The sequence below is a fragment of the Anomaloglossus baeobatrachus genome, chromosome 9 (genome assembly GCF_048569485.1).
Source record: "Anomaloglossus baeobatrachus isolate aAnoBae1 chromosome 9, aAnoBae1.hap1, whole genome shotgun sequence".
In the NCBI taxonomy this organism is placed as follows: Eukaryota; Metazoa; Chordata; class Amphibia; order Anura; family Aromobatidae; genus Anomaloglossus; species Anomaloglossus baeobatrachus.
In genome coordinates, this window is record NC_134361.1 from 156,897,519 (window position 1) to 156,912,452 (window position 14,934).

The window sequence follows — 14,934 nt, forward strand, 5'->3', positions numbered from 1 at the left end:
GGGCTTCCACCCACGCTGCTGTTCCATGCGCGGGCTCCGGTGCTGCAGGCTTGCAGGACGGGTCAGCCATGCTACTTGCTTGGGGTCCAGGAACCAGAAGGGTGTCAGGGTCCTGGAGTCCCTGCACTTTATCAGCTCGGTCACATGGCGCGGCAGCTTCACCCGCCCCCCTTGGTCTTTTCGCGGCCCTCTCTTCTCCAGCCGGACAGTTTTGTTTTACGACTTCTCGCCTTTCTGCATGGTTGCGTTCCTAGGGGGCGGGGCTTCAGTCTTTTCACGCCCTTTCTGCGGGGAAGAAGACTGGCGGGAATCTTCGCACCAAAAGATGGAGGCAAGCTGGCGGATTCTGCAACGGATCACCGCTGACTTCACTTCAAGGCGCACTTCACTAGGTAAGTGAATAGGTAAGCATCCTGTTCGTGACGCCAGAAGAGTCGATGTGTACCGCCCCGTGCTCGGCTGCAGCCGAGCCGCTCAGATCCGAGCTCCTTGGTGGGTGGCTCGAGCGCCTCCGGACCCGGGGTCACTTCGCTTTGAAAGGGTGCTAGCGCTACTTAGGGGGTAGGTGGGTGGGTGTACGGCCAGAGCCGTGATTGAGTTCGTGACGCCACCCACGGGATGTGGTGAAGGTGTAGACACCACAGCTGCAGTTACAGGGCACCCGGGGAGATGGTTATACAGCATGATGTTAACCCCTCCGTGGGCAGGGATGATGGCCCCGGGACCCGTTGGGGAGAGTAGCTGGGTGGTGCAGGGCGGTGCGCTGCCAGATGGCACTGTTATACTCACAGTTATTGACACACACAAGTCTGTGGTAAACAAAGTTGATGGTGGTCGGTGCCTGCCGGTTCGGTGGTCTTGGCCTTTCTCCTGCACCGTGTTGTGTATGTGTAGACTGCCTGTGCTGTGCCTGTGTTCCCGGCTTAGTATATGTCGGAAGAGCCCGTGTGCCCGCAGACGCTGGCCCGTGGGATCTCTCTGCCTGTGCGGTGGCTTTCTATTCCCCTCGGTGGGCTGTTGTCTTCAGTCGGGATTTCGGTGGGAAAGACCTATAGTCCAGACCGCAATCAGTAAATTTAACTCAGTCCAGTGGCTTCTGCACATCGTTTCAGGGTCTGAGTACCCCCCTTGTGCTCCGGTTTCAGAGTCGGTTCCCGGGGTCGGTACCGGCGGGCCCCTACCCTGTCCCGGTCCACCACGGTTCCACCGAGCCGTCTTCCCGACTCCTGCAGGCTAGGCCACCTTCTGCCTCCTAGCCAAGGCACAAGGGCTACGACCCTAGCACCTGTCAGTTTTCGCTGCAGACTTGTCACCACAGGCCTGCTGTCACTCCACTCCTCACTTCTCCAACTCAACTCCACTAAACTGACTTGTTTCTCCTGCCTCAGGCCCTCCGAACTCCTAGGTGGGCGATGCCAACCACCTGGCTCTGCCCCCTGTTATGTCCATCACGCACTGAGGGAGGTGACTAGGTTTTAAGGGTTGGCTGGTGTTACCTTATTGGGGGGGACAGGTGTTGTGCGGGGCGCTATCTGTGACTACCTGGCTAGTCCAGGGTATCACAAAAGCACTGAGACATTTCAAAGAAAAACATCATTGAAGGCACATCTGACATCGAGGTTCCTAGCTCAAGAGGAATGACCCCACCAGCCTTTCCCCACCTGTCTCCATTAGACTGACAGGTTTATTCCTTTATGCACATATAGATAGACCTGTGAACTAAGGCCACGTACACACTGAGTATTTGGTGAGCTTTTTACCTCAGCATTTGTAGCTAAAACCAGGAGTGGAACAATCAGAGAAAAAGTATAATAAAAACACGAGCACCATTTCTGTATTTAATACCCACTCTTGGTTTTGGCTACAAATACAGAGAAATACCAACAAGAGAAATTGCAGGACCATAAAACAACAATTATAAGATTATATTAAATGCATATAAAATCAAAAAGTAGTAAGAGACTAACAAGTTAGGACAATAGAAAAACTAGGGGGACACCCAACCTACATTGCTCATAGAGGTAATATTGGAAGTACTTAATAGTAATATATGTATAGATAGATAGATAGATAGATGCAGAATTATTAGGCAAGTTGTATTTTAGAGGATTTTTTTATTATTGATCAACAACTATGGTCTCAATCAACCCAAAAGACTCATAAATATCAAAGCTTAATATTTTTGAAAGTTGGAGTGTGTTTTTTTAGATTTGGCTATCTTAGGAGGATATCTGTTTGTGCAGGTAACTATTACTGTGCAGAATTATTAGGCAACTTAACAAATATATTTCCATCTCACTTGTTTATTTATACTAGGTAAACCAATATAACTGCACAACATTTAGAAATAAACATTTCTGACATGCAAAAACAAAACTCAGAAAAATTAGTGACCAATATAGCCACCTTTCTTTATGATGACACTCAACAGCCTACCATTCATGGATTCTGTCAGTTGCTTGATCTGTTTACGATCAACATTGCGTGCAGCAGCCACCACAGCCTCTCAGACACTGTTCCGAGAGGTGTACTGTTTTCCCTTCCTGTAGATCTCACATTTTATGAGGGACCACAGGTTCTCTATGGGGTTCAGATCAGGTGAACAAGGTGGCCATGTTATTATTTTTTCCCTCTTTTAGACCTCTACTGGCCAGCCACGCTGTGGAGTAGTTGGATGCATGTGATGGAGCATTGTCCTGCATGAAAATCATGTTTTTCTTGAACGATACCGACTTCTTCCTGTACCATTCCTTGAAGAAGTTGTCTTCCAAAAACTGACAGTAGGTCTGGGAGTTGAGCTTCACTCCATCCTCAACCTGAAAAGATCCCACAAGTTCATCTTTGATGATACCAGCCCATACCAGTACCCCACCTCCACCTTGCTGGCGTCTGAGTCGGAGTGGAGCTCTCTGCCCTTTACTGATCCAGCCTCTGGCCCATCCATCTGGCCCATCAAGAGTCACTCTCATTTCATCAGTCCATAAAACCTTTGAAAAATCAGTCTTAATATATTTCTTGGCCCAGTCTTGACATTTTATCTTATGTTTCTTGTTCAAAGGTGGTCGCTTTTCAGCCTTCCTTACCTAAGCGATGGGCAGTTATTTTGCGCTTTTTTTGGCCAACACGCCAGCACTACCGCCCCCATCATCACCACACACACACCGGCACTACCGCACCCATCATCACCGCACACACACCGGCACTACTGCCCCCATCATCACCACACACACACCGGCACTACCGCACCCATCATCACCGCACACACCTGTACTACCGCCCCCATCATCACCGCACACACCTGTACTACCGTCCCCATCATCACCACACACCCCGGCACTACCGCCCCCATCATCACCACACACACTGGCACTACCATCTCCATCATCACCGCACACACCGGCACTACCGTCCCCATCATCACCGAACACACCGGCACTACCGCCCTCATCATCACCGAACACACTGGCACTACTGCCCCCACTATCACCGCACATACCCAGGCACTACCATCCCCATCACCACACACACACCGGCACTACCACCCCCATCATCACCACACACACATACCAGCACTACCGCCCCTATCATCACCGCACACACAGGCACTACCGCCCCCATCATCACTGCACACACACTGGCACTACCGCCCCCATCATCACCGCACACACCCAGGCAATACCGCCCCCATCATCACTACACACACCGGTACTACCGCCCCCATCATCACCGCACACACCGACACTATCGCCCCCATCATCACCGCACACACCGCCACTACCACCTCCATCATCATCGCACACACCGGTACTACCGCCCCATCATCACTGCACACACACTGATACTACTGCCCTCATCATCACAACACACACCCCGGCACTACTGCCCCCATCATCACCTCACACACCGGTACTATCGCCCCATCATCACCGCACACACTGGTACTACCGCCCCCATCATCACCGCACACACCCGTACTACCACCCCTATCATCACCTCACACATCGGCACTACCACCCCCATCACCACACACACACCAGCACTACCACCCCCATCATCACCGCACACACACCGGCACTACCGCCCCCATCATCACCACACACACCCCGGAACTACCGCTCCCATCATCACTGCACACTCACCTGCACTGCTGCCCCCATCATCACCGCACACACCCTGGTACTACCGCCCCCATCATCACCGCACACACACCGGCACTACCACCCCCATCATCACCGCACTCACTCCGGCACTACCGTCCCCATCATCACCGCACACACCGGCACTACTGCCCCCATCATCACCGCACACACCCAGGCACTACCGCACCCATCATCACCGCACACGCAGGCACTACCGCGCTCATCATCACCGCACACACACAGGCACTACCGCCCCTATCATCACCGCACACACCGGCACTACCGCCCCCATCATCACCGCACACCGGCACTACCACTCCCATCATCACCGCACACACCCAGGCACTACTGCCCCCATCATCACTGCACACACACCGACACTACCGGCCCCATCATCACCGCACACACACCGGCATTACCTGAGTGACGTCACCGCTGATAACTCGACTCACTTCAGTTGCTCTTTGGAGCTCACAGCGAGTGGCGGTGTTCTACGGCTGCTCCTCTCAGCTTCATGTAGCAAAGCTGGATGCATTGTGGGACTTCATGTGGATTACATCGGACCTGGAGGGGTATTTGGGGATTAATAAAGTTGTGAAAGAGGGTGGGGTTTTTTTTTCGGTTTATGTGTTTATTTACTTTCTCTTACAGGTTAATCATTGGAAGTGTTTCATAGACGACTGCCATGATTAACCTAAAACTTAGTGGCAGCTATGGGCTGCCATTAACTCCTTATTACCCTGATTGCCACCGCACCAGGGCAATTTGTGATGAGCCGGGTAGAGTCCTGGGACTGTCGCATCTAATGGATGTGCCAATTCCAGGCGGCTGCTGGCTGATATTTTTAGGCTAGGGGGCTCCCCATAACGTGGAGCTACTCGTCGTGAGAATACCAGCCTTTAGCCGTGTGGCTTTACTTTGGCTGGTATCAAAATTGGGGGGGGACCGCATGCCGTTTTTTTTAATTATTTATTTATTCTACTGCATGATATAGACCCGCCCACCGGCGGCTGTGATTGGTTGCAATGAGACAGCTGTCACTCAGTGTGGGTGCGTGTCTGACTGCAACCAATCATAGGCGCCGGTGGGAGGGGAAGCAGTGAATACGAGATGGAATAATGAGCGGCCAGCATTTTCAAAAGAGGAGAAGCTGCCAGAGCAGTGTGACAGCTGTGCAGTGCTGCGTCGGTGATCGGTGAGTATGAGAGAGGGGGGAGAGGGAAAGACTGACCGACAGAGAGACCGACGGACCGACCGACAGAGAGAGAGACTGCCCAGAGGGAGAGACATCGACAGAGAAAGAGAAATAAACCGACAGAAAGGGAGAGAAAGATTGACAGAGAGAGAGAGACTTTGTGATCACGTTAGGCTGGTTTCTGCCCAACAGGATCCTGTCTATCAACATGCCAGCGTTCACATGTGTTTGTGTGCAGTATAGTCCCGATCAAGTGACAAACAGTATTTGGACATAGCTCAAAAACGCTACAAGTAGCATTTTTGAAAAATGTTAAAATACTGCAACTTGCTGGAAACTCACTATACCAAACGCTAACGCGTGTCAACGCATGTCAACGCATATTGACGCGCGTCCATTGCAAATGCATTGAAATTAAAACGTATCCGCTTTTGCAGCAAAAAAACGTTCAGGACGCATGTTAAAAAAAGAACAGTTCATCCCCCACACAAGTGGCCAGACACTGAGTCATCACAGCATCTTCAAAGTAAAAGTGTTGATTTATTAAAATTTTCATCAGAAATGTAGTATAAAACAGTTTAAAAAGTGTAAAAAAAAATTGCATAGTGAAAAGTTATGAAAAAATATGGTGACTTTTGGTCTTTTTTTGCCAATCCTTACCAGCTTTGACAAGAACTGTAGAGCATGGGAAGAACGGGTCATGGCTAGGCATAAGTTGAAGCATAGTTTTCTGTGAAAACTAAAATATTTAAGTTCTGTGCTTTTTAAGTTTTGAATTAAAATTGCCTATATATTTTGGTTGGGTTGATACATGAACATGAGGTGTCTTGCATGTAGCAAATATAGATTGTAAAATTTAGAATTAACAATAGTCAATAGTTATGTTAATTAATTCTTCCTGGTTTTCTTTATGTAGTTATTATGGCAAAAATGTTTTACTCTTTGAAGTGAACCTGACACTGTGGGCATTATGTATCAGGCACTGGCTTTTTTTTTGTTTTTGTTTTTTAAATCTCAGTTAGGTATGTTTGATTCTGTAACACTTAAAGTCCAACTACTCTGCTGTACATCCCCAGTGGCTTCTCCCTGACCACTGCCCTGGACTTAAAGTCTCTCTGTAAAAGCGCATGTAGGCAGAAACATGTCAATCCAGGGCAGCGGGCTGGGAGAAGTGTGTCCCACTGTAAGACCTGTTGACATTTATATATAGGTTAAAAGACTGTTTTGCGGACTTTTCCTTGTGTTATGCTGCCACCTGCTGTCAAAACAGAGAACAGCAGGCGCAAAGCCCCTGCTGCGCCGAGTGACTTGGTACAGTCCTGCAGCAGGATGTGACGAGAGACAGGAAGGAGAAAGGGAACTACGTGGTGGCTGATGGCAAAGAGGAGGGTGCTCGGCTGTGCTGTAGAATAGAAGGCCGCAGTCTGCCCTGCTTAACGAGATCCAAGTACCTGAGAGTGTTGCCTGGTGCCTCCCCAAGGCACAGATCCAAAAGAGGTTGGATGTGGAGCGAGGAGCCAGACAGCACGGGCAAGTTACAGATCCGGGATAAAGACTGAACTTTAGAGGTGTCTGCCGGCGGAATACGGGCCCCAACGGTGACGAGGAATCCCACGGTAAAACCGGCAGTTAAGTGTGCACACTACTTTTAGTTAGGGACAGATAGGAAAAGACTCTGCACTGTGTTATACGAGCAAAGTAACAAGGACCCCGCGTTTTTGCTTAATAAGGACTTTGTGTTTTGTTATTGAAGGACAATCTGAGGCTTCGCACCCTTGATAAATTATTCAAAGCAGTTGTATGTATATTATCGTTACTGCTGTGCACGTTCCCGCTTCTCTCCCCCCTCCTTTCCCGCGCTTTTCCCCCACTTGTGTTGTGCAATACGTTATTAAATTTGCATTGGTTAACCCCCGTGGTTCCGTGCAGTCCTTGCGTACCCCGTCAACTGCTGGTTATTACACCACTTGTCTGCCGTGTGGTCTCGATCCCCGGTGGCTTTTCTCTGCCCACTGCCCTGGACCGAAAGTCTCTACTGATACCTGCACGTAGGCAGAAACGTTTCAATCCAGGGTAGCGGGAGAGAAGTATATTTGACTAGTCTCGACCCCCGGCGGATTTTAAAGTATGGTTTTTCTCTTAAAGTAAATCTGTCAGCAGGTTTTGGCTATGTAATCTGAAGACAGCAAGCTGCACTGGTTAAAACATAGAATTCAGCGATGCATGTCTTGTCAAGGACCAATTAATTGTTTATTTGCTATGCTTGTTTAAGCAGCAGGACTTCTCATTGTTTGCACTAAAATGTCACGCACATGGCAGTCCTGCACTTGCTCTCCTCTGACACCTCACTGCTAATGTACAATCTCTAGAGAGAGCCTAGTGTGAGTGGGGCAGCTCTCTTAGCTCTGCTACATGGCTAAATCTAAAAATTCTGATTGTGTCAGAACAGCTGCATCCAGTAAGCTAAGTGATACATTGTTGAATTCAGGATCTCTTTACCTACATTATGTTGCTCTCAAATGAGGTAGCAAAAACCTGCTGACAGATTCCCTTTACACTGCAGTGTTTCAGAGTCAAACATACCTGGCTGAGATCATACAGCCAGTGCCTGATACATGATGCAATAAATTGAGGAGCCTGTATCCACTGTCAGGTTCACTTTAAACCACTGATAACGACACAGATTCATTGTGTAAGTTACTAAGTAAATAAGGGTAAAGCCAGATGGTTCAGAGGTGAAATGGTTGTAATGTGGTCAGAAAACACCCGCAGATGATGCGGTTTTTGCTTGCAGAACTATCCTCTGGCTATGTGCGCACGTTGCGTACTAGCCCTGCAGAAATTTCTGCAGCGATCTGAAGAGCACACATGCGCTTCAAATCGCTGCAGAAAATATCTGTAGAGAAAAAAAAGAAAAGCCGATTCCATGCGCTCTGCCTGCAGCTCCTGCCATAGACAGAGCAGGAGCTGCCGGCAAAGCGCACGGAAGAAGTGACATGTCACTTCTTAGAACGCAGCGCTTCGGGCAGCAGCCGAAGCGCTGCGCTCCAAGACGCCAAGTGCGCACGGCCCCTGCACAATCTCCATAGACTGTGCAGGGGACGCAGGACGCATGCAGTTACGCTGCGCTACAAAGCGCAGCGTAACTGCATATATTTACGCAACGTGCGCACATAGCCATAGAGGACACTCCTGAAATAAGCTGTACATCAGTGTGATGAAAAAATGATCTGGACAGTGTTTTATCTATTAAAGGTAAAGTGATGTACAATCAATGTGCAATCCTCCACTGCATGCAAAGAATTTGAATTTATGATTTCACGTTACATGTTTAATAAAAAAGAAACACAAGAAGATAAGAACACTCCTATGCTCTTATTGTTTCTTTTACCTATAGAAGAAAATCGGTTTCAATAATTTTAAATTGTATCTTCCATTGAAAGCTTCTACAATGTACGCTGTACAAGTCAATAACATATTTTTTTTGTTTCTGCCCTACATAGATTGCATGAAGGATACATGGCTTTTCCAGAAAATACAAGTTGTGTAAAACAAACAGATGAAAATACCCAATTTCCAGACATTATAGAATTAAATGTTGGTGGCCAAGTGTATATAACACATTACCTTACTTTAATTACCATTCCTGGATCGCGCCTATGGGAGATGTTCTCACAGAAGACTGTCCAAGCTTTAGCTAGAGATAGTAAAGGTCGATTCTTCTTAGATCGAGATGGATTCCTCTTCCGATATGTCTTAGACTATTTGAGAGATCAACAATTAGTTCTTCCTGATCATTTTCCTGAAAAAATGCGACTTCAGAGAGAAGCTGAATACTTTAAGCTTCCTGAGTTAGTAAAAATCCTAGTGCAAAAAGTAAGTAACCAGAACTCTATTGGAAATAAAACATTTCAAAACGTTTCTGAAGAACTGTCACCTAATATTGAAGTTGCCAGAAATCTGGCATTTGTTAATGGACTTGCAGGTCTTGCTGGGAATCAGTTATCACTTCCAGATCTGCAGCGGTCTGGTTTTATCACTATTGGATATTGTGGCTCTAATATATTGGGTCAAACAGATTCCAATTCCAGAAGAGTGGCAAGAATTATGGTTTGTGGTAAGACCTCATTAGCTAAAGAAGTGTTTGGAGAAACACTCAATGAAAGTCAAGATCCCGATCTACCTCTTGAAACATATACCTCAAGGTGCTACGTGAAATGTGACTTTTTAGAGCAAGTATTTGACAGACTGGCGAATGCTGGTTTTCATATGGTGGCCTGCAACTCAACTGGAACATGCACTTCTGCTCATGATGATCAAACAGATGACAAGACGTGGACATCTTACAATGAATACATTTTTTACCGTGAGTGATTCAACAAAATGGAAAAAAGACCACTTTCTACCCTTCCTTTCTTGTTCCTTGCCTACCCATCAATAGAAGAAACCTTCTTTAACTTCTACCATTGACCAAATGCAAACCAAATGTCATGTAGATTGCATTTTCCTCAATGTTTCTTATTTAGATGTAGATTTTTACAGAAACAAGATAGCTCATCGTACCATGCCTCTCCTTCCTATTGTCACCTTTATCTAGACTGTTTTTTTCACACGGTATATATTGGTTTAAAATTTTTGTCCTTAGGATTGGTCAGCAATGTCTGATCGGCTGTGGTCTGACACCCAGCACCCACGCCGATCTGCTGTTCTCGGTGCTGGCGTTGGCAGCAAGCGGCTTGAAATGCTCAGTTCCAGAGCTTCTGATAGTGGCCGTGGTCGGGTACTGCACATCTGCCTCCTGTTGATTTGAATGGGATGTACAGTATCCAGCCGTGGCTGCTATCAGTTGATGGAGCAGCTCCCAAACTGAGCATTTCCGGCTGCCTGCTGCCAACACTGCGTTTTTCATGAGGAAAAAACGCTGAAGATAACCAATATGTGAACATATCCAAATAATATTGTTTGCACAATGATATTTTACCAGTTTTTCACTTCCTAGTCAGCTCAGATGGAATATGCAGCTATGATTTTATTATCACTCCCTAGAATGTGACATGAAATGTTTTAGTTGGTTTATTGTAGTGCTTTTAATGCCATCATGTACATTTTTATTTGTGTTTTATCACACACTAACCTGAATAATTACCAGAAAATGTGCACACAAACCCCCTACAATTCTTACTTATTATCTCCTTGAGGAGCCTATTTGAGATGCAATTAACTAACTGTGACTATATGTGTGGTCATAACTATGGATATTTACCGTATTTTTTCGGACTATAAGACGCACCAGACCATAAGACGCACCCTGGTTTTAGAGCAGGAAAATAGGAAAATAAAATTTTAAGCAAAAAATGGGAGTCATTACACACTTTTATGGAGCGAGGATATGCTGCTGACACTGTTATGGGGGTAATGTCCCCAAATTCTCTACTAAGGTACCCCAGCCTGGTAAAGATCCTCCTGCCTTGTATATACAGTATATGTCCCTAATCCTGCTATATACCCCATCCAGGCATATGGCCCCATCCTGCTATATACGGTAACCCATGCTTGCATATGGCCCCATCCTGCTATATACCCCCATCCTGCTATATACCCCAACCTGCTATATACCCCTATCCGGCTCATATACCCCCATCCTGCTCATATACCCCCCATCCTGCTCATATACCCCCACCCTGCTCATATACCCCCATCCTGCTCATATACCCCCATCCTGCTTATAATATACCCCACATCATTCTCATAATATATCCCCATCCTGCTCATAATATACCCCCCTCCTGCTATACGCCCCCATCGTGCTCTACACCCCCATCCTGGTATACGGCCCGCATCCTGTGGCACATAAAAAAAATAAACGTTTATACTCACCTTACCTCACTCCCTGCAGCATCGCTCCTCCTCCGTGTGTGTCAGCGGCAGCGCCGCTGAGTGGAGCCATCCCCATTCCCCTGCAGCATTGCAATGTGATGTCCTCCTGTGCCAGCGGCGGCTGCGTGTGGACACGTGCGCACAGCGATAATGTCATCGCTGTGCGCGCCGCTAATCTCCACTCAGCGGCCACTGCTGGCACAGGAGGACATCGCAATGCTGCAGGAGTACGGGGACGGTTCCACTCAGCGGCCGCCGGCAGCCAGGAGGAGATCGCGGTGCTGCAGGGGAACGGTGACAGGTGAATATACTGATTCACTGCACCCCGCGCTGATGATGATGTGTGGGGGGCAGTGAATATAGCCGAGCATGATCACTCCAGGCTGTAGTTGCCAGGGGTGATCATGCGGGCCAGCTGTTTATCCCCCGCCCATCATCCATGCATATTAAATGAGCGGGTCCACGTGGTCACGGCAGGCTCTGCTGCAGCCTGCTCGTGCCCTCGATGACCCGCGCCACCACAGCACCCTCATTCCCGGCCCTATATTCAGACCATAAGACGCACCCCCCACTTTCCCTAAACATTTGGGGGGAAAAAAGTGCGTCTTATGGTCCGAAAAATACGGTAAGCTCCTGTAACACCCTGAACATGAGGTAACCAATATAGTATATCAGGAGAACTATACTACATTTCTAACTGGAGGTATTTGCTAATATTATTATTACTAAACCTACATAGGATCTTGGAGATGGGAATAACCCTGTAACCCCTTCACCCACCCCCCCCGAGCGATTTTCCGTTTTTCCTTTTTTTTTTGCTCCCCTTCTTCCGAGAGCCGTAACTATTAAACTGTTCTATCAATATTGCAATATAAGGGCTTATTTTTTTGTGGGACGAGTTGTACTTTTAAATGAAACCATAAGTTTTATCATCTAGTGTACTAGAATATGGCATAAAAATGTCAAGTGCAAAAAAATTGCAAAAAAAAGTGCGATTGCATGATAGTTTTTGGGAGTTTATTCGTAGACACCAAACATGTATAGTTTTACGTTTAACTAAAAAAAACCCACAAGTTACTCCAAAAAAGCGCACTTTTTGTGCCATATTCCGTGATCCGTAGCGTTCTTATTTTTCAGGATATTGGGCTCAGTGACAGCTTATTTTTTGCTTCTTGAGCTGATGTTTTTAATGGTACCATTTTTGCGCAGATGCTATGTCTTGATCGCCTGTTATCGCATTTTGCGCACAATTTGCGGCAACCAAAAAACGTAATTTTGGCGTTTGGAATTTTTATGCCGCTACGCCGTTTACAGATCAGATTAATTGATTTTATATTTTGATAGATCGACCATTTCTGAAGGTGGCAATACCAAATACATGTATATTTTTTATTTTTTTAACCCTTTCATTTTCAATGGGGCAAATTAGGAGTGATTTGAACTTTTAGATTTTTTTTATTTTCTTTTAATTTTTTAAGACCTTTTTAACTATAATGATCAGCAGTCTGATCGCTCATTCTTTCTTGCAGATCAGAGAAGCATTGCTCTGATCTGCATAAAAACAGCTCTCCTCTGACACACAGCCCTCTGCCGGCTGTAGGGCCTCTGCCACACTCACATGAAAATCATACACGTGCCGAGAGACACGTATTTCCCCTGCGTGTTGCGTGCAGGTAAGTACGTGTCTCTGGTATGTGCGGGCCACGTGTGTTCTACGTGTGCTATCCACGATAGCACACGTAGAACCGGTAATTTACATACTCACCTGGTCCATCCTGCTGTCCGTGGTGCTGATCCTCTGTCTCCAGCCCTCCCGTCTCCCCGATGCTGCTGCCAGGCAGTGAAGTGAATATTAAATGAGAATAATGAGCGGCGGTCGGCAGCAAGAGGCAGCAGCGGCTGAGACAGTAGGGCTGGGAAGGTGAGTAAATGTTTTGGTTTTTTTTTAACTGACACGTGTGTTTTCTCTGGCGTGTGTCACACGGGACCGCATCCACACTACACCCGTGTGATACGTCTGCGGGCCGTGTGACACCCATGCTGCCGGAGAAAACACTGACATGACAGCGCTTAGAAAAACGCACACACGTACAAACGCACACGGACACACATTCCGTGTGGTTTTACGTGTGTGTGCCTGCTACCATAGGGTAGCATTGCTGAACGTGTCTCCGTGCCGCCGGTACGTGCAAAAAATGACAAACACGTGTCGGCGGCACGGATTTGTGTCGCAGGCCTAAGAGGAACTGACTCATGATAGCTACAGGAGTCACCGATGGAGTCGGGTAAGTGAATGCTTACCACGGCCCGCTGTTACATCGTGCTATGACATTTTCACAGCGTGCTGTAAAGGGTTAACAGGCACGATTGGAGAGCGAATCCACTTGTGCTTGATAGCCACACATGTCAGCTGTTCAAATCGCTGTGGATTAACCTGTTACAATCCATGATGTACCCAGTACGTCATGTGTCGTAAAGAGAGGGAATCTGTCACTACTTTGACCTTTTTAACCCCTTCACGACCTTGGACGGATCTATCCGTCAAGGATCGTGTCCCGTTTAGCCCCGCCCCCTGCCGCGGGCAGGCGGCGGCGGTCGGCACACATATCAGCTGTTTTCAACAGCTGACATGTGTGCCAGCAAGATTTAAGGGGTTAATGGCACGGGTGGAAGCGATTCCACCCGCGGCCATTAAACCCTTAAATCTTGCTGCCAAAGTCTGGCAGCAAGATCTAAATGCGCGTGGCCATGTTTTTTACTTACCGCCGCCCCCATCGGAAGTCACGTGCGTTATCACGTGACTATCGGTGGTTGCCATCATAGCACAGGGTCATGTGATGACGCCTGCAGCTACGATGTTTCACTTTCGTTTTCCCTCAGCCGAGAGCAGAGGGAAAAACAAAGTAACTGAATCTGCTGTTTACAGCTGTATAGCTGTGATCAGCAGATAGATAATAGCGATCGGATTGCTGATCGCTATAGCCCCCTAGGGGGACTAGTAAAATAAAAAAAAAGTAAAAAAAAAAGTTTTAAAAAATAAAAAAAAACAAAAAACCTAAAAGTTCAAATCACCCCCCCTTTCCCCCCATTGAAAATTAAAGGGTTAAAAAAGAAATAAATATACACATATTTGGTATCGCCGTGTTCAGAAATGCCCGATCTATCAAAATATAAAATCAATTATTCTGATTGGTAAACGGCGTAGTGGCAAAAAAATTCCAAACGCCAAAATTACGTTTTTTGGTCGCCGCAATTTTTGCGCAAAATGCAATAACAGGCGATCAAAACGTAGCTTCTGTGCAAATATGGTACCATTATAAACGTCAGCTTGAGACGCAAAAAATAAGCCATCACTGAGCCATAGTTCCCAAAAAATAAGAACGCTACGTGTTTCGGAAAATGGCGCAAAACGTGCGCCACTTTTATTGGACAAACTTGTGAATTTTTTTTAACCCCTTAGATACAAGTAAACCTATCCATGTTTGGTGTCTACAAACTCGCACCGACCTGAGGCATCACATAGATACATCGGTTTTATCATATAGTGAACACGGTGAATAAAACATCCCAAAAACTATTGTGCGATCACATTTTTTTTGCAGTTTTTCCACACTTGGAATTTTTTTGCTGTTTTCCAGTACAATATATGATAAAACCTATGGTTTCATTTAAAAGTACAACTCGTGTCGCAAAAAACAAGCCCTCATATGGCAAGATTGACGG

General features: G+C 46.8%; 1 protein-coding gene across 1 annotated transcript in view; it reads left to right on the forward strand.

The window, feature by feature from the left end:
• The window catches only part of LOC142251329 (BTB/POZ domain-containing protein KCTD12-like), a 286,429-nt gene that overhangs the window by 52,948 nt on the left and 218,547 nt on the right, over positions 1-14,934 (forward strand). Inside the window, exon 2 of the mRNA XM_075324021.1 lies at positions 8,838-9,700. Within this exon, the coding sequence (XP_075180136.1) occupies positions 8,854-9,700 (847 nt within the window). The 5' untranslated portion in view covers positions 8,838-8,853. The remainder of the gene's footprint in view (positions 1-8,837; positions 9,701-14,934) is intronic.